The sequence below is a fragment of the Phallusia mammillata genome, chromosome 1 (assembly GCF_965637545.1).
Source record: "Phallusia mammillata chromosome 1, kaPhaMamm4.hap1.1, whole genome shotgun sequence".
Lineage (NCBI taxonomy): Eukaryota > Metazoa > Chordata > Ascidiacea > Phlebobranchia > Ascidiidae > Phallusia > Phallusia mammillata.
In genome coordinates this window covers 14218967-14238062 of record NC_137252.1, presented here as the reverse complement: position 1 = coordinate 14238062, position 19096 = coordinate 14218967, and the positions used below count along the sequence as shown (strand labels likewise).

The window sequence follows — 19096 nt, the reverse complement described above, 5'->3', positions numbered from 1 at the left end:
ACCAAAAAAACCTCAAAAATCAGTGAACAGTGAAGAATTTCCATTGTTGTTTAACTGTTTAACGCCTAAGGGACATGGTATATCGTGGGATAACACTGCGTTGCTTATTAGATTTCCAAACCAGTCCTTAACTCAATCTAAAACGACTTATTACATATTTTTGGCAGTAAACCGTTTCAGTAATGCAAACTTAAATATCGTTTAATTTCTTTTGTTGTTCACAATACCTGGTTTGGTTTGTCAAATATTGATGCGTCTGATGTTTTCTGTTTTGGGATTAAACCATTTTCACCATCAGCGATACATTCGTGAAGCAATAAGCGTGCATACCGAAGTGCAATCAAACAAATCAGCGACAAAACAACGTAAGTCAGGAAGCGATAAAAAGCAATAGTTCTGTGTTGCAAACTACCCACGACTTTTTGCATGTGTTACAACACAAAAGAATCAATGGTTTGGGTTTATTGACAACAAACATTTTGTAAAAGAGGTAATGAAGTAATTTTTTTACACCTTTTACACAAAGACAATTTTGTTCAGTGGCTGAATAGATGTAACTACAAAGTACGTACAGTTGTCAATATAAATCATAAATATATTTTTTTGGCGCCGAAAAACTTTTAAAAATCAGTGATCTGTCAAAAATGCCACCAGCTTGTATCAGACTGCTATAAACTTACACATTCTTTTGTCAACAGGGGCCTGATGTCTGAATAGGGAAACCACAGAGGAGGGACCAGAAGAAACCCAAAGCGCTGTTGCAAATGCGATAGAGCTTATACTTGTACCATTGCCTTTTGTTGGACACGAGTAGCGTGGGATAGGAACCGTTCCTGGAATCTTTTGTTCAATTTTCCAGTTGCATGTTTACGAGGTCGGTTTAGTTTTTCAAAACAGGCATTGATTACCGAATACGAAGACAAAACTCAAAGTAAAGTACGTTTTTTAATAACAAGATTTGAAAAATGAACGATTTCTGTAGTATGTTTCGAATTCATAAAATGCATGCACTTACGTATCACGTCATTACACTTTGTTGATAAGCGATGTGGGAAATTGCGACTGTTATTGGTATCAATAGTTTTACGACGAAATTTTGAATGCATGCTTGCAACAAAGTTTAACAAAGAATGTTTATCGAAGTAAACAAAAATCATATACGGTAAAGGCATACAATATAACGGTTCACTACTAATAATAATATGGTGGAATATTTAAACTAAACAAACAAATATACAAAAAATAACTTGCATTATATTTTAAACATTATCCGATCGACTGATGTAAGCACAGCACCTATAACGATGTGATCAAGGTTGTTTGGAAGCTGAAATAAGACTGGCCCTGCCTTGAGGTAGAATTTGTCGAACGAAAATAATTGCGAAAATTGGATCAATAACATATATCGATATGACAAACACGGCACATCCGGATAATGACAACGAGTCAATACAAAACTAAACACAGTTGAGGAAAAAGCAACAGTGCAAAACAAATAAATAGAGATCAAACTTTTAAAGTAGATATTATAGGAGTGGGTCTAAGTGTCCTGGTCCGTGTGTAGGTCTTCTCCTGACACTCAATAATAAACGATCGAAAAATGCATGTGCAAACTTCAACAGATTTGAAATCGTTAGAAGAACTAAGCACAGGGTGTGAAAGGTCATTGCGCTTTTTGAATTGGGGGCCTTTTTGTTCCTTTTTGAAAAGAATTAAGTGCATGATGGGGATAACATTTAAAAATGGTTGTATCACGAGTGGTTGTGCATTCGGTTACTTGCTTGTATGGACTACTTTCCAATCTTCGCGGCTAATTAAACCATAAAAGGTTAAGAACCACCGATAAATTTTTGTTTCGAAAGAACATCGCATTGGTTGGCCACGTAAACAAGTAGACCATTTCCATGTATCTGAATTTGAATGAAACACGGAATAAGCTGCAGACAGGCGCTTGCTCTTGCAAAGGGTTCTCAGTATTTGACAAAGAAATGTGTCCGGATGTATCTCATCAAGTGTGACATCACTCTTCACTAAAATCTGTATGTAATAGTAATGGCCGGTCGGTCAAGACCGTGAGTGAAGCTTCTTCTGTTGTTCTGTGGTCTCTCATGCTGTAGGTTGTTACCACTCCTGGCAAGGTTTCTTATCACCTTCTTCATCCCTTCGAACCAAATTCTATTGTTTCGATATTGGTTTTATTATTGCATTTCTCGCCTCTGTTTCTTGGTACGTCTTACTGCTTGTAAGCCCGGGGTGTTTTTTTTTGACCTGGCAGCAGCTCATGGCATTGCAGTCCGACGGTGACTATCAAGTTATCATTGTTATACGTCATCATTTAAAGTCCTAAAATGCGCGACAGTACGTCTGCTTTACGATATTTTTTGTGACGTTGTTGAAATAGGCAAAACGACGTACTGCCCCACGATCGTACGCATGCACTGCCTGTATAACTATACTTGAGGAAAGAATGATAAATTAGTTTGCATCAACCTTCTTTGGCTGACAGTTTGACGGACGGTTAAAGGCAAAACTTCGTGTACGTAGAAACTGTTGTTACGCTGGTCTGGTGGGTATTTACGGGTTTGGCATTCGAGTTCAGCTCAGTACATCAGAGGGGAAGCTTACAGCAAAGCTGGTAGCTAACAACAACAACAATCGCATTCATCGGTCATGTGGCTAAATTTTAACAGGTTAAAATGCCATTTATTTCTTACGCACTAACATAAAGTGCATAAAGTTATCATGGCACTGCACAATCACAAATGTTTTCATTTTGTTTCATACTTATGTAGTAATAAGTCCGAAGACTTTCAGCTTGAACCATGGCGGAGGTTTGCCTTTCGTGACTCCATTTTTTATGCACAAAAAAATAGCAAATTTAAAGCGAAGCGATCGGAAACGCTTTTCTTAAAGTGGGATCAAACTTCTCATTAGAAAGAAAATAAATGTTGTTTAAAAATAGATAAGTATGTCTGCAACCATCTGCAAATACAAGTTTGAAAACTTGGCTCCAATTTTCCGACCTAAACCAACACAAAAGTCGCTGACACAAGGTTCAAGAAGCAGCGATACCTTCTTAAACAAAACAAAGTGAACGATAAGAGTGGCATTTTATACACGAACAGCGGTATCACTGAGTCAATAATTAGTCGATAGTTTCCCCGCGTCCTTTGGACAAGAAAAAGTTTGTTCCACTTTTTTATCTTTTACGATGTCTTCCATATCAGTCTGATCCAGACCTTTTTGTAGATTTCACATGCACACTTTGACCTTTTCCATTATCTTTGTTTTCTTGTGGGGTTATAGCTCATCCTGTTTTCTCCATGTGGAGATTATGGTGCCTATGAGCTTTGTAGTATTATTTTTATATACCTCTTCAATAGCAATGTGATCCTTGTAAGTTATTTCTTCATAGGAATATTGACATCGTTAAAGAAAAGCACTTGTATAAACCGAGTGCCGAAAAGCAGTTAAACCTTTACGATCTATAAAAATCTAAAAACTTTAAAACTTGACCAAATTGAAACAGAATCGGCTTTTCCGATGTAGATATTGACGTTTTTCTCAGTTTTGACCATAATTGGAATCCCAAAACATTTTCCCGCGCTTGTCAATCGTTTGTTGTTTCAAACCGAATTAAATTCTGTTCATTTCTTTTTGGACGTCAAAACATTTCGAGCCAACAATTTTTGTCATCCTCTTTTTTGGCATTTTTTGGCAGCCTGTACCGCCTTTCCGCGCACCTGGTGGTTTTTGCTCCGCGACTCCTACGCATAGTGTGCTGTGCGTCAGTGAGTATTGTATTTGACATGCACAAACCGTAATTGCTTAATTTATGTGAAATTATTGGCTCAGTCCATTTGTTCTGCAGACGTTCGAAATTCTGTGTCCATTGCGGCTAGTTTTTTCTTGTTCACTGAAAGGTCCTGAGATGTTACTCCAGTCTACTCTATTGCCATAGGACTGTCCGTTGGAATCGCTCACTAGTAATTTTAGATCGTTATTAGGTATGTCGTTCATTGAAAACCTGAGGTTCGAACGTATGTGTTTCTGACTATTCGACCTCCTTTTTCGAGTTGGTGTTCTTGTACAATATATGCTTTTCTTTGTCGCGAGGTCATTAATTATGTGAATAATCTTTTAACACGTCTGTGTTAGTTAGAGCTTTTTGTTTTTTTGTTTTTTTGAAGGAAATGTGCCAGACCGCCCATTCACAGTATTCTGCGGCCTCGTTATGATGTGTTGTGGACAGTTTCTGTGCGTCAGAAACAACGCCTTGAATAGAAAATAGTCGTTTTGTTTTCCGATTGGATTTGAAAAAGGTTGGTTTGGAGTGAATAAATGAAATAGGAAACATTTTTTGCAGATCTGAGTACAAGTGTGTTGTTGTAATAGGAACCTCCAAAAGTGGGCCCCATTTTTAGGTGCAATGAAAGGCGATTAAAGCACTCTCACGCGATTGCGTCTTGTAGGTGAGGTAGCTGTAACCAAATAAAAATGTTTTTGTTTCAAGTATAGACTGTAAAAATGTCTACTTCAAACAATGTAAAAACGCAGTTACGAATAAGTTTCGGTTGCTAATTTGAGGTAGAAACCATTCAATGTAACGTCATCTTTCATAGTTATTGGCCCTTTAAGCCGGTATAAAAGGTACTCATTCAGCCCTGTAACCATCATATATGTTGCCAAGATACAAAAATATATTTTATTTCATTTTTGTGAGTCTAGAATATATCTTGAGTCACTGATATGTGAGCAAGTCTGTGTATTTGGTACATAAAGATTTGACCAACAAGCTCTAGTTGTCATGCCCTATCTAAAACCTTTCCTTTTACTCTGCCCTACAATGCCGCGAAAAATAGGACACGGGTTTTCTCCCGAAGCTCTTAAAGATAAAACAACTGCAGTGTTAACGACCAACCTGTGTAAAGTAGACGAAGAAAAGTGTTCAAACGTAATTTGCAATCAGGTAAATGACCAAAAACAAATTCGTCTGAAAAACTTTAGAAGTTTGAGGAGTTTTTCTGTTACATGAATGCGTGATGCGGCAATACGCTGTATTGCATCTTTAAGCGGAATGAAAGTAAGAATATTTAACATTTATCGTCCGCATCTTATATAAATACAGCGACTGGTTAAGATTTCATATATTTTACCTCATAGTGTTGTTTTAGAAGAGTTTATTTTACACATTATTTTCGTGTTTATAACCTAAAGTTAAAATCGCTCAAAGTAAACATTAAGTAAACATTTTTTTGTATTGTGATCGTTGCAAGTCTCTTGTTTGTACAAAACCATGCTAGAATATTTTGATTCTTAGTGGTTGGTCAAGTCAGATGGGCTTATTAGAAGCAGCATTCAGGTAAAGTTCCAGTCAGTCTTGCAAAATGATTGTGAGTTATGTGCGTTTAGGTGTAACGCGCACTGCTTTGTTTTTTTGAAAACAGGATACATTTATCTTTATTTGTTAGCAATGAATTATATCAATGGAGAAGTCAATAACTCAGAGGTCAATTCCTACCCCCATCTTGGTCTGCAACACGACGATTTTCGAAGCGCCGCACACGCATTGGTGGATCGCATTATTGACTATTACGGAACACTTGCAGAACGCCAAACCTTTCCCAATGTAAAGCCAGGTAAAACAGCTCAGTGCGCGTTGTTTGAAATTTGTCAACATTTGCATTGAGTTACTTGGGTAAATTTTCAAAACAATTGTGATATGTTTAAAAGAAAATTTATACCTAAACGTAAAGTACGAAACAGAAAGATAATAATACAGCGGTTGACTGGTCGTAAGTATTTGTTGCAATAGTTTTTACCTTCGAAATAAATCCTAGATTTCAGGCCGCGTGTTACTCACTTTACTTTAATTTTGCTTGCAAAATAACTGGTTCGTAATTTTAGCACGTTAATCAGAAAACCATGTACGTCAAATCGCGGAGAAAAGTTTCGACAGTTGCGACAGCTTACGCCTACCAAGTCAGTGTAGGAACTAGAACATTCTTGGCGAAAATAAACTTTAATAGCCAATATTGTTGGCTCAGGGTTGAAAACTTACGTGTCTTGTTTAGGTTTTATGAGAACGCTCCTACCTGGTCAAGCCCCTGAAGAAGCAGAAAATTGGCCTCAAGTATTCTCGGATGTCGAAAAAGTAATCATGAAAGGTTCGACGCATTGGAATTCAGCAGGATTCCTTGCTTTCTTTCCATGTGGTACTAGTTATCCCGCGTTGCAAGGTGATTTGCTGTCTGGTGCTGCCAATCCCATTGGCTTCTCCTGGGTACGTAAAAAAAACGTGTTTTACTGACATTAAATATATCCGTGTTACAAAGGTCAAACGAAAGCTAAAATTTACTCACGAAGTTACGTTATTCATCTAAATCAGTGGTGGCCAAACTACGGCCCGCGGGCCGCATCCGGCCCCCAGTCCTGTTTCATCCGGCCCGCCAAACACCTTGCCTGGTTTTTCTCCAAGCACCATATTTACCACTGTGAACAAGCAGTGCAACAGCGCTGGCTGCTACTAGCAGTAGCTTGTGGCAAGCGTTGTTATTTTTAGAATATATGCCCTTGCAGAGTTATTTTTGGAACAGTCTGCCAACCATGACGTAAGTAGCTAACATCAAAGTCTATATAAAACACAAGTTGTCCAACCTATTGTTACGCAATAAAGCCTATGGAGCCATTTTGTGTCCAAAATGATAATACAAGCGTAAACAAGATGGTGTTATTTATTGTTATTCTACTACAATAATATATGTTTTAATAAAGATGGCAACCAATTACGACAAATTTTACGTAAACCTCATTTAATCCGGCCCTCCAGTGGCAAGGCAGTTGCAAATTTGGCCCTCTGGTAAAAAAGTTTGGCCACCCCTGATCTAAATCATAATTTGTGACATGTTGCGTCCAGTGTTTGATTCAAAATATTACCGCTAGTACGTGGCGCCTCACAGTTCCAACTTTTGACAACAAATTGCTTTTCATGCATATTCGCATACGTTGAGATTGATCGTAATTTTTTTCTATGTTTGTCTTTTCTACTAATGATAATGAACTAATTTGCGAACAGGCTTCTTCTCCAGCATGTACTGAGCTGGAAACTGTCATGATGGACTGGTTAGCAAAAGCCCTAAACCTTCCCGAGTTTTATCTTCATAATGGTATATGTCCTGGAGGGGGAGTTATTGAAGGTGAAATATTATGCCTATACGCAAGTGCTACAATGCACATTAAACAACAAAAAATCTAAGAAACCCACCTATAAAACGTAGATTCTTGTTCGACAAAACTTTGAACTTTCCGGTTTGCAGTTTGTGGCTAAAGTATAATTGTTTTTGGACAGATTCAGTTGGCACTAAAAAATATATAATACTATACAAGCCTTGACAAAAACGATACTCTATCTTATACATTGGTTACACAATATGTTAAAATAGTCAAATGATGCCAGTACCCACCTTGTTTATGTCCAATTTTTCAATATATTTACTTAGGATTAGCTAGTGAAGCAACGTTGATGACACTTTCAAGTGCGAGGAGTAAGGCAATTCGTACACAGCTATCTCTACATCCCAACCAAACTCATCATGACATTGCCAAGCGTCTGGTGGCCTATTCTTCCAACCTAAGCAATTCATCTGTAGAAAAAGCAGGTAAACATATTGAGTTTCGTGTTATGTCATGCAGAAGTAGTGCGTTGTCAAAGAAGTTCAATAAGTGTTTTCAGTTTCAAACTATTTATTGATTTTCGCAGGCAAAATAGCGTTGGTTCATTTAAAATTACTAGACGCGGACAAAGACGGGTCACTGCGGGGGGAAACTCTTCTGGCTGCAATAGAGATCGACAAGAACAACGGAAAAATACCGATATATGTAGGTTAATATTTTTGTTGAACAATACGCCCAAAATAGCGACTATGGACAAAGAATAATTGAATAGCTATGTAGGTTTGTGCGTCACTTGGAACTACAGCCTGCTGCACATTCGATGATTTGACAGAAGTCCGGCCTATATGTAAGTGTCAAGGCTGGACTGATATCATTTTTACTTTAGTGTCAACATAAAAAAAAACATTACTCTTTTCATTTTCTGGCCAGGGCTTCTCCATCATATATAACACAACAAAACACTATCAAAAGTTGTATTTAAAAATATTAAAACAGTTTTTTGTTAATTAACTTCTTGGACAAACAATAAAAATAAAAAGGTGTATTGCTTATAGCTACTTTTAAATACTGTTGTGCAGGTTTGCATTAACCATTCCGCAGTATTGTTTAGTGTCCGTTTTTAAAGCAGTATTGTTTAGTGTCCGCGACTCCTACGGATAGTGTGCTGTGCGTCAGTGAGTATTGTATTTGACTTGTACAACCCGTAATTGCTTAATTTATGTGAAATTATTGGCTCAGTCCATTTGTACTGCAGACGTTCGAAAGTCTGTGTCCATTGCGGCTAGTTTTTTCTTGTTCACTGAAAGGTCCTGAGATGTTACTCCAGTCTACTCTATTGCCATAGGACTGTCCGTTGGAATCGCTCACTAGTAATTTTAGATCGTTATTAGGTATGTCGTTCATTGAAAACCTGAGGTTCGAACGTATGTGTTTCTGACTAATCGACCTCCTTTTTCGAGTTGGTGTTCTTGTGCAATATATGCTTTTCTTTGTCGTGAGGTCATTATTATGTAAATAATTTTTTAACACGTCTGTGTTAGTTTGAGCTTTTTTTTAAGGAAATGTGCCAGACCGCCCATTCACAGTATTATGCGGCCTCGTTGTGGTGTGTTGTGGACAGTTTCTGTGCGTCAGAAACAATGCCTTGAATAGAAAATAGTCGTTTTGTTTTCCGATTTGATTTGAAAAAGGTTGGTTTGGAGTGAATAAACGAATTAGGAAACATTTTTTTGCAGATCTGAGTACAAGTGTGTTGTTGTAATAGGAACCTCAAAAAGTGAGCCCCATTTTCAGGTGCAATAAAAGCAATAAAAGTACTCTCATGCAATTTGCGTCTTGTAAGTGAGGTAGCTGTAACCAAATAAAAATGTTTTTGTTTGAAGTAGACTATTTAAAAACGCAGTTACGAATAAGTTTCGGTTGCTAATTTGAGGTTGAAACCATTCAATGTAACGTCATCTTTCTTAGTTATCGGTTATTTTAAGCCGGAATAAAAGGTACTTTTTCAGCCCAGTAACCATCATATATGTTGTCAAGATACAAAACTATATTTGATTTTATTGTTGTTAGTTTAGAATGTATCTTGAGTCACTAATATGTGAGCAAGTCTGTGTATTTGGTACAAAACGATTTGACCAACAAGCTCTAATTGTCATGCCCTATATAAAACCTTTCCTTTTACGATGCCCTACTATGCCGCGAAAAATAGGACACGGGTTTTCTCCGGAAGCTCTTACAGATAAAACAACTGCAGTGTTAACGACCAACTTGTGTAAAGTAGACAAAAAAATAGTGTTCAAACGTAATTTGCAATCAGGCAATTGACAAAAAATAAATTCGTCTGAAAAACTTTAGTAAGTTTAAGGAGTTTTTCTGTTGCATGAATGCGTGATGCGGCAATACGCTGTATTGCATCTTTAAGCGGAATGAAAGTAAGAATATTTAACATTTATCGTCCGCATCTTATATAAATACAGCGACTGGTTAAGATTTCATAATAGTATTTTAGCTCATAGTGTTGTTTTAGAAGAGTTTATTTTACACATTATTTTCGTGTTTATAACCTAAAGTTAAAATCGCTCAAAGTAAACATTAAGTAAACATTTTTTTGTATTGTGATCGTTGCAAGTCTCTTTTGTTTGTACAAAACCATGCTAGAATATTTTGATTCTTAGTGGGTGGTCAAGTCAGATGGGTTTATTAGAAGCAGCATTCAGGTAAAGTTCCAGTCAGTCTTGCAAAATGATTGTGAGTTATGTGCGTTTAGGTGTAACGCGCACTGCTTTGTTTTTTTGAAAACAGGATACATTTATCTTTATTCGTTAGCAATGAATTATATCAATGGAGAAGTCAATAACTCAGAGGTCAATTCCTACCCCCATCTTGGTCTGCAACACGACGATTTTCGAAGCGCCGCACACGCATTGGTGGATCGCATTATTGACTATTACGGAACACTTGCAGAACGCCAAACCTTTCCCAATGTAAAGCCAGGTAAAACAGCTCAGTGCGCGTTGTTTGAAATTTGTCAACATTTGCATTGAGTTACTTGGGTAAATTTTCAAAACAATTGTGATATGTTTAAAAGAAAATTTATACCTAAACGTAAAGTACGAAACAGAAAGATAATAATACAGCGGTTGACTGGTCGTAAGTATTTGTTGCAATAGTTTTTACCTTCGAAATAAATCCTAGATTTCAGGCCGCGTGTTACTCACTTTACTTTAATTTTGCTTGCAAAATAACTGATTCGTAATTTTAGCACAGTAATCAGAAAACCAAGTACGTCAAATCGCAGAGAAAAGTTTCGACAGTTGCGACAGCTTACGCCTACCAAGTCAGTGTAGGAACTAGAACATTCTTGGCGAAAATAAACTTTAATAGCCAATATTGTTGGCTCAGGGTTGAAAACTTACGTGTCTTGTTTAGGTTTTATGAGAACGCTCCTACCTGGTCAAGCCCCTGAAGAAGCAGAAAATTGGCCTCAAGTATTCTCGGATGTCGAAAAAGTAATCATGAAAGGTTCGACGCATTGGAATTCAGCAGGGTTTCTTGCTTTCTTTCCATGTGGTACTAGTTATCCCGCGTTGCTAGGTGATTTGCTGTCTGGTGCTGCCAATCCCATTGGCTTCTCCTGGGTACGTAAAAAAAACGTGTTTTACTGGCATTAAATATATCCGTGTTACAAAGGTCAAACGAAAGCCAAAATTTACTCACGAAGTTACGTTATTCATCTAAATCAGGGGTGTGCAACCTTTTTCGTCGGTGGGCCATATAACCAATTTCGGACATCAAGCGAGGGCCACAATTTTTTTTTTCATGTACCGTATTACACGTTTTTACCCTCCTGTTGGTGCGGCTTGCATTATAATATCATGTCGATATTATTTTCACATCCCTGCGTTTTGTTTTATTTTGCGTTTAACTTTAAAATGTTACGTACAAGCAAGTTTCGTCGCAACACTGCCTTTCACAACAAAGTAATTGTTTACTAAACAAAGAGGTATATTACGTCACATTCGGTATAGATACGCAACAAGCACCCAGTGCGAAAAGAAGACCATAGATCTGGGTGAATTAACTTCCATGCGCCGGCTTAGCTGATTCTTACGTATAGCAACTTAGGAGATTTATCGAAAACTAGCGGGGATTGTTTGCTAAAATGTGCATGTTTACTTGCTCTGAATCAGAGTGTTGTTGAGGGCCACACTAAATGGCTTGGCGGGCCGGATTGTGGCCCGCGGGCCGCGGGTTGCACACCCCTGATCTAAATCATAATTTGTAACATGTTGCGTCGAGTGTTTGATTCAAATTATTACCGCTAGTACGTGGCGCCTCACAGTTCCAACTTTTGACAACTGTCAATTTATTAAAAGCTAATTGCTTTTCATGCATATTCGCATACGTTGAGATTGATCGTATTTTTTTCTATGTTTGTCTTTTCTACCAATGATAATGAACTACTTTGCGAACAGGCTTCTTCTCCAGCATGTACTGAGCTGGAAACTGTCATGATGGACTGGTTAGCAAAAGCCCTAAACCTTCCCGAGTTTTATCTTCATAATGGTATAGGTCCTGGAGGGGGAGTTATTGAAGGTGAAATATTATGCCCATACGCAAGTGCTACAATGCACATTAAACAACAAAAAATCTAAGAAACCCACCTATAAAACGTAGATTCTTGTTCGACAAAACTTTGAACTTTCCGGTTTGCAGTTTGTGGCTAAAGTATAATTGTTTCTGGACAGATTCAGTTGGCACCAAAAAATATATAATACTATACAAGCCTGGATAAAAACGATACTCTATCTCAGGGGTGTGCCCGCCAAATCCGGCCCGCCAAATCCGGCCCGCCAAGACGTCTGGTGTGGCCCTCAACAACACTCTGATTCAGAGCAAGTAAAAATGCACATTTTAGCAAAAAATCCCGGCTAGCTTTTTAGTAAATCTCCTTAGTTGCTATACGTAACAAGAATAAGCTAAACCAACGCATGGAACTTAATTGGTCTTCTATGCGCACTAGGTGCTTGTTGCGCATCTATACCGAATGTGACGTAATATACCTCTTTGTCTAGTAAACAATGACTTTGTTGTGAAAGGCAGTGATACGACAAAACTTACTTGCACCTAACATTGTAAAGTTGATTTTAAACGCAGGGTTGTAGAAATAATATTGACGTAATACTATAATGCAAGCCGTACCAACATTAGGTAAACAACGTGTAAAAAAATTGTGTGGCCCTCGCTTGATGTCCGAAATTGGTTATATGGCCCACCGACGAAATAGGTTGCACACCCCTGCTCTATCTTATACATTGGTTACACAATGTGTTAAAATAGTCAAATGATGCCAGTACCCACCTTGTTTATGTCCAATTTTTCAATATTTACTTAGGATTAGCTAGTGAAGCAACGTTGATGACACTTTTAAGTGCGAGGAGTAAGGCAATTCGTACACAGCTATCTCTACATCCCAACCAAACTCATCATGACATTGCCAAGCGTCTGGTGGCCTATTCTTCCAACCTAAGCAATTCATCTGTAGAAAAAGCAGGTAAACATATTGAGTTTCGTGTTATGTCATGCAGAAGTAGTGCGTTGTCAAAGAAGTTCAATAAGTGTTTTCAGTTTCAAACTATTTATTGATTTTCGCAGGCAAAATAGCGTTGGTTCATTTAAAATTACTAGAAGCGGACAAAGACGGGTCACTGCGGGGGGAAACTCTTCTGGCTGCAATAGAGATCGACAAGAAAAACGGAAAAATACCAATATATGTAGGTTAATATTTTTGTTGAACAATACGCCCAAAATAGCGACTATGGACAAAGAATAATTGAATAGCTATGTAGGTTTGTGCGTCACTTGGAACTACAGCCTGCTGCACATTCGATGATTTGACAGAAGTCGGGCCTATATGTAAGTGTTAAGGCTGGACTGATATCATGTTTTTACTTTAGTGACAACATATAAAAAAAAACATTAATCTTGTTCATTTTCTGGCCAGGGCTTCTCCATCACATATAACACAACAAAACACTATCAAAAGTTGTATTTAAAAATATTAAAACAGTTTTTTGTTAATTAACTTCTTAGACAAACAATAAAAAGTTGTATTGCTTATAGCTACTTTAAAATACTGTTGTGCAGGTTTGCATTAACCATTCCGCAGTATTGTTTAGTGTCTGTTTTGAAAGAACCGTAACGACCGAAACTTTAAGCAAGGTTACTCAGTCGCGGAGCAATAGCTTAACAATGCAGAGTGCGCTATATCTTACTTGAAAAGTAGATCGCTTTTACTTTCACGATTCAAACATATATTTGTTACCCTATCACAACAAATTACTTACATTTTCAATGTAAATATTTTTCTAATGTTAAAAATTAAAATTGCTGATTGGGCAAATCGGTCTTTCGGCACGTCTCAGACGTACAAATATTGATCTACTGGTGACTGGGTCAAAAGTCTGTGTCAAGTGTCTTTTTGTAAAACAGTGGCAGAATCGACAGATAAACATTTTTTCGTTTGTAAAGTTATCAATGCTTCGTCCGATACCGCCAAAGTATACTTCGTGATATTTTTTTACATGGTATATCATGTAGAAAATCTACATTTGAAAAAAGCAAAAGCAGTCCGGAAACTACAAAAAAATGTTTTATTTCAGGCGAAAAAGAAGGAATGTGGCTACACGTTGATGCCGCTTATGCCGGGAGCGCTCTTCTTTGTCCAGAGTTTCAATATATTAGGAAGGGTTTGGAGGTACAGGCAATAAAATAAATAAATGTTCTTTACGGTTTTACTTCTGGAGTGTTGCAAGTTGCAACCCCTGATGAAGGCAACTTTGAAAATGACGTTAAAACGCTTTTGCCATAGCATTATGTAGTTAATATATTAACAGTGGCAGCAACAGTTTACATAACAACGTTCTTAAAAACGAATGTATTTTTTTATTAAAACGCCTAGTTTGCAAAGTTATTTGTAATATCCATTGACAAGCTTACCATAAATTCGCCCTTTAAAACCACATAAAATTAATTTCAAACTATTTGGGATTGTAATTTCCTTCACCTTTCCACACAAACTTTGCGAATAAGTAAATATTTATAATCGCGATTATTTTCAGTTTACAACGTCGTTCAACTTCAACCCGCACAAATGGATGATGGTCAACTACGATTGTTCTGCGTTGTGGTGAGCCATACACAATCTAATAAAGTTAAGGTCCAGGTTTATGTAAATCTAGTCCTGATCCGGTGTTGGTGCATTTTATGCAGAGAACTAATAGCAACTAGCGAGGCCTTCGCGAATTGTGAAGAAATTGCTTTAAACTAAGTTCATTCTTATAGTTACAAATGGCTCGAGCGGTTTGTAAACATATCATACAAACGAAATAAGCCTTTTTAAACTTACAACAACAATAAATTTAACTTTCTTACCAACAACTTTTAGAGTTTGGAGTAAAGCGATTGACAGATAAATACAGATACTGCAGCAACAGCTTCCCAAACAATGTGAACATTTCTGTCAACCTCAACAGCAAACCGGTGCCCTACAGGTTTCAAGCTCATTCAATCACACAAAGCGCAATACCCGTGACTTGTTTTAGATACCTAATTCGGTTAATTAGACCCGCGGCATTACAGATACTATTTAAATTGGCACACCCAAAATCGCATGGTTTTCGCACCTGTTTTTTTTTTCCTTTGTGATCGGGAGTGGTCTGGTCTCTCTTTGAAAGAGGCAAAGTCAAAGGAAATCACACATAACAGAAAACATCGCTTTTCAAGATAAGTCCTACACATACATAAATGCGTACTTCAAAGGTACGACAAATTGAATAACTTTAAAGCAAAATGAAGCTCGCCTTGTAAAGGCAACTTTATTCTCATTTCATCAGAGTTTACACATTTAGCTTTATGATCTATTAATCACAAACAAATTATATTCAATTACTTTATCTAAAGTTTGCAAATTCAAACCAGCAACTTAACGAACTACTCGTGGTCCCAATAAAACTTGACACTAAACCAGGGGCGGGCAACATACGGCCCGCGGGCCGGATCCGGCCCGCGACGGGATTTTGAGCGGCCCGCAGACAGTTTCAGGTCTTACATGATAATGTGGTCCGCGGCCACAGTCTGCCGCAATCCCCCGCTACTTGCTTACTGCGTCAAATTATAGTTGTAACGGACAGTAACGCTCCCTAATAACAAAAAAACTTTCCCGCCGTTGTTACCATTGCACCATACGTCCATTGTTACGACATAACTGCCAACCTTGTGTGTGGCCTGCTTTCACGGTTTCCTTTGTTTCCACACGTACGTGTAGCCTAGTTAGTGTTTCAGCAGTGTCCAAGTCTGTGGTGAATAGTTTTATGTTATATCAGTTAGATTGTTTGGACTGTATTGTAATTGCGACGTTCTTGATTGTATTTAGTTTAGGTGGTCAAAAACCCGTTTTAAATCACTGGATAAATATTCAGGAATCCGGCCCGCCAGGTACTTCATTTTTCCATATCAGGCCCGCCGACTGGAGAAGTTGCCCGCCCCTGCACTAAACTGTCAAAAGCACAGCAGAAAAAAAAAGAAACTTCAAGGGTATTATTACGTCATATAGCATTCTAACATTGTAGTGCAATCACACGACTTGAGATGTGACGTAGGCATACGGTTGAGTGATTACCATGTTACGTTTAGTATTACAAATAATGATGCACCTAAAATGGTTCGGGGACCTAAAATGGAACCGAATAATCAGCCCTGGGGCTGAATAATTTCGGCCGAATAAGGGCGAGCCTAAAATCCCCGATTATATGGATGTTTCCAAAAAACCTTGTGTTGTTGATGCCAGTAAAGTCACTTAATAATGCGGAAGTTTACTAAACTTGTAATATTTGGCAGACAACGTTGCTCGTATTTTATAGATACAACAATTAGTCAATTTATGATGTTTCATTGGCGGAAATGAAAGTTTAGGTATCAATTCCATGCAATCGAAACGTTTGGTTGGGGCCAAAGTTTTAAAATAGTTCGAAAAACCGAAACATCGGAAAACAGCATAGCGGGATGTTAATGTTTAGGCCAGAAGAAACTTCGGTACATCAGTTTGCCATCGACATGGACCTCAATATACAGACCGAAAAAATAAATATTCCTACGAAACGAAACAAACGTTTTTGAACAAATCTTTGTTTCCTACAAGGGTCCTTTTTGCGGTTGCCCAGTTACGTTTTGCGGTTGCCCAGTTAGCATTTTCATTTCATATTGCTATCCTATTGTACTATCGGGTTTACTCAACGTTGAATTCTCAAACGTATTTCTGCTTTTGGAATTTGCTCAGTTTAGAATCAATAAACAAAACCAACGAAGCTCTACCGTGTCATATCGGTCCAAGGCGTGAACACGCAAGGCAAAAGCCTTAATACTTACAACCCTGATTATAATTTTTAACAACAACCCCCTTTAAGATGCGATCAGCAGCATATGTGTAGTAAGCTCTTCAACGCGGCCCGTATAGATGATTTGGTAACATTTTTTACACAAGGCGATGAGAGGCAAGAGGTGAACATACGTTTTACATGTTTGTATAATTCAGGTTTAAAAACAGCTCTCATGCCGTAAACGCACTCAATGTGGACCCCATATACCTTCAACACGAAGAAATGGGCAGCGCCATTGACTACATGGTATGTAGTTTGTGTTTACCTGTTTCGTTTTCTTTTTTTTTCAAAATAATACAAAAATCGAAGTTAAACAACAAAACACTAAACAGACTGAAAACTTCTGAAATCATCCACCGTATATCAAAGTTTTCAGTATGTTACTATAAGCGACTATTGTCTCCATCCCTCATATTGAGTCTGTGGTGACCCGTGAACATTGATTGTACAACGCACAGTTCATATAAAACACAAAAGAATGACCTTTTTGTTTCAGCACTGGCAGATTGGGTTGGGCAGGCGGTTCCGTGCCATCAAAATATGGTTTGTGTTACGTATGGTTGGTTTGGAGGGGCTGCGAAGTCACGTGAGGAGAGGAGTTGCCGAAGCAAAACACCTGGAGGGTTTGGTAAAAAAAGACAGTCGATACGAAATCTTGTTTCCAGTTACACTCGGGCTCGTATGTTTTCGATTGAAGATAGAAACTTTTGATGAAGAGGTAAAAACTAGAGATGTACCGAATATTCGGTTTGCCGAATTTATTCGGCCGAATCGGTCATTTTTTCAAAGATTCCGAATCTTTTACGAACAGAAATTTAAAGCGTTAAACGTGACTTTTCTGCTTATTAAGGTACCACGCAATCTTTCAAAAGCCCCAACTTAACGAAAATCGCGTAACTGTTTATCTTTTTCAACACATTATCATTTTTTACACTGTGGTCAAGAATTAGTAATTCATTGGCAGGTTGCCAATCATGCTTGAGGCAATTTAAACCCCACAGAACGAAAATGAGGACGAAACACAACTATCCTGCACTAGTTGCCTGGATGATAAACATTTTTTCATGTCAAACGCGTAGCGTACGACTTCGCGTGACGTCATAAATGATTCGGTTGATTCGGCCGAATTTATTCGGCAAAACCACCGAATATTCGGTTTCGGCCGAATCGAAATTTTGCCGATTCGGTACATCACTAGTAAAAACGTTAAACTATATCTCCTCAATGTGTTTTTGCTGCTCTATAATAGCTATGGGATAGGATAAACAAAAATATGTATTGATTTTGAAACCACACATTTTACATTAAATCTATATCTACATTTTGACTTAAAGGCAACTTGCGCAGCAAACACAATTTTTTGCACAAAGCTTGAAAGAACCACAATAATTGAACAAATAAACACCAAAACAGCAGTATACTGGTCGAGAGTTGTAAGTCGGGCCGGGTTCGGGCTTAGGTTTCTTGATTTGGTCCTGACTTTACACTCTGTGTCAATATTTTTGTGAATAAATTTAAGTAGCTAGTTGCCGGTTGCTGGACCTGACCTAATGTCAAACCGCCCTAAACCGCCATGTCCAAGACCAATTGTCTATTATTGCCCATTGTGTTTGTTGTCCTGATTTTTCCCAAGGCTTGAATGAAGGGCCTGTCAATCAAACTTTTGGGTATAAACGGGCTTCTCAAAAACGATTGGGGTTCGGGCCGGGTTTCGGGCTTGTACGTTCGGGACCGGTTTCGAGCACCAATTTCAGGCCCGCTTACAACTCTGTACTGGTCATTATAAGTCCCATTTGGTCACAGATCTTTTCACAAATATTTATCATTGTATCTCCTAGAAAACGAATGAACTGAATAGAAAGGTGTACGAAGCCATACACGCCGACCGAAGATTCTTTATCACTCCTGCAAGCGTCGGGGGAAAATTCATCATTCGAATAGCGACCGGACATGTCAACTGTAGTACCGCTAAGCTTGATGAGTGTTGGAATGTCATACAAGACGTAACTGAGAACTTGCTGGGCAGCAGTCCACATCTGGATGAATATACTGCTGATTGTAGCCGATAACATTGACCACGCAAAAAAAGCAGTGTTAAGACTTGTTACAACGTTGTATCGTTGCAAATGTTATTGCACAAGTCATTCTGCAGTTACCTTCGAAGTAGACCCTTGTTAGTATTTTTAATGTTTCTGTCCAACACCACAAAAACAGACGAGTTTTGTGTAGCCCCTGTTTGTGTAGCCCAATGTGAAATACCTACCCCGTTAAATGCCGTTTTAGTGGCAAGAGCTTTGTCGTAACAAGTGGATTGTTTATAGCATGTATTAGTTGTCTAGCACAAATGTTTTCGTAAATCATACCTTTCATTTGCGACATGTTAAGCAAAATACAATCAATAATCTTAGCTTTTATGTGCATTATTACCAGAAGTATTGACATAAGAATTTCTAATGTATTCTTTTTGTACATAATTGTAAAAGTTT

At 38.0% G+C, this 19096-nt stretch overlaps 2 protein-coding genes across 9 annotated transcripts in view; one reads left to right on the top strand and one right to left on the bottom strand.

The window, feature by feature from the left end:
- LOC145209480 (uncharacterized) overlaps positions 1-14786 on the bottom strand; it is a 27052-nt gene extending 12266 nt beyond the window's left edge. Inside the window, exons 1-8 of one of the 2 annotated variants that reach the window (XR_013855108.1) lie at positions 14608-14786; positions 12535-12712; positions 11838-12058; positions 10624-10807; positions 7464-7643; positions 7265-7323; positions 6096-6279; positions 2661-4481 (exon numbers count right to left, since the gene is read on the bottom strand). The gene's annotated coding sequence lies outside the window, so the exon portion shown is untranslated. Of the gene's footprint in view, positions 1-2660; positions 4482-6095; positions 6280-7264; positions 7324-7463; positions 7644-10623; positions 10808-11837; positions 12059-12534; positions 12713-14607 lie in introns of those variants that run through there. The other variant, XM_080079761.1, reaches the window with a different exon arrangement.
- LOC145209481 (aromatic-L-amino-acid decarboxylase-like) lies at positions 4259-19017 on the top strand. Of its 7 annotated transcripts, none has more exons than XM_080079765.1 (19): positions 4259-4322; positions 5472-5639; positions 6075-6283; positions 7076-7196; positions 7500-7658; positions 7760-7878; positions 7954-8020; positions 8313-8348; positions 10000-10167; positions 10603-10811; positions 11649-11769; positions 12569-12727; positions 12829-12947; positions 13023-13089; positions 13836-13930; positions 14295-14362; positions 16766-16856; positions 17107-17328; positions 18449-19017. In XM_080079765.1, exons 2-19 carry the CDS (start codon positions 5474-5476, stop codon positions 18677-18679), a joined length of 2427 nt encoding a protein of 808 aa, XP_079935891.1. In that variant the 5' UTR covers positions 4259-4322; positions 5472-5473; the 3' UTR covers positions 18680-19017. The 7 variants fall into 7 exon arrangements, with proteins under 7 accessions (XP_079935891.1, XP_079935893.1, XP_079935888.1 ...); XM_080079767.1 differs by lacking the exon at positions 4259-4322 and adding an exon at positions 4478-4969 and having other exon boundaries at positions 17107-17289; XM_080079762.1 differs by lacking the exon at positions 4259-4322 and adding an exon at positions 4478-4969.
- The last annotated feature ends 79 nt before the right edge of the window (positions 19018-19096 follow it).

Bases quoted from the DNA above. Each gene is read 5' to 3' on its own strand.
- LOC145209481 (XM_080079765.1), top strand. From the start codon at position 5,474: ATGAATTATATCAATGGAGAAGTCAATAACTCAGAGGTCAATTCCTAC. The intron at 6,284-7,075 runs GTACGTAAAAAA...ATTTGCGAACAG, and splicing joins ATCCCATTGGCTTCTCCTGG to GCTTCTTCTCCAGCATGTAC. The intron at 17,329-18,448 runs GTAAAAACTAGA...TGTATCTCCTAG, and splicing joins TAGAAACTTTTGATGAAGAG to AAAACGAATGAACTGAATAG.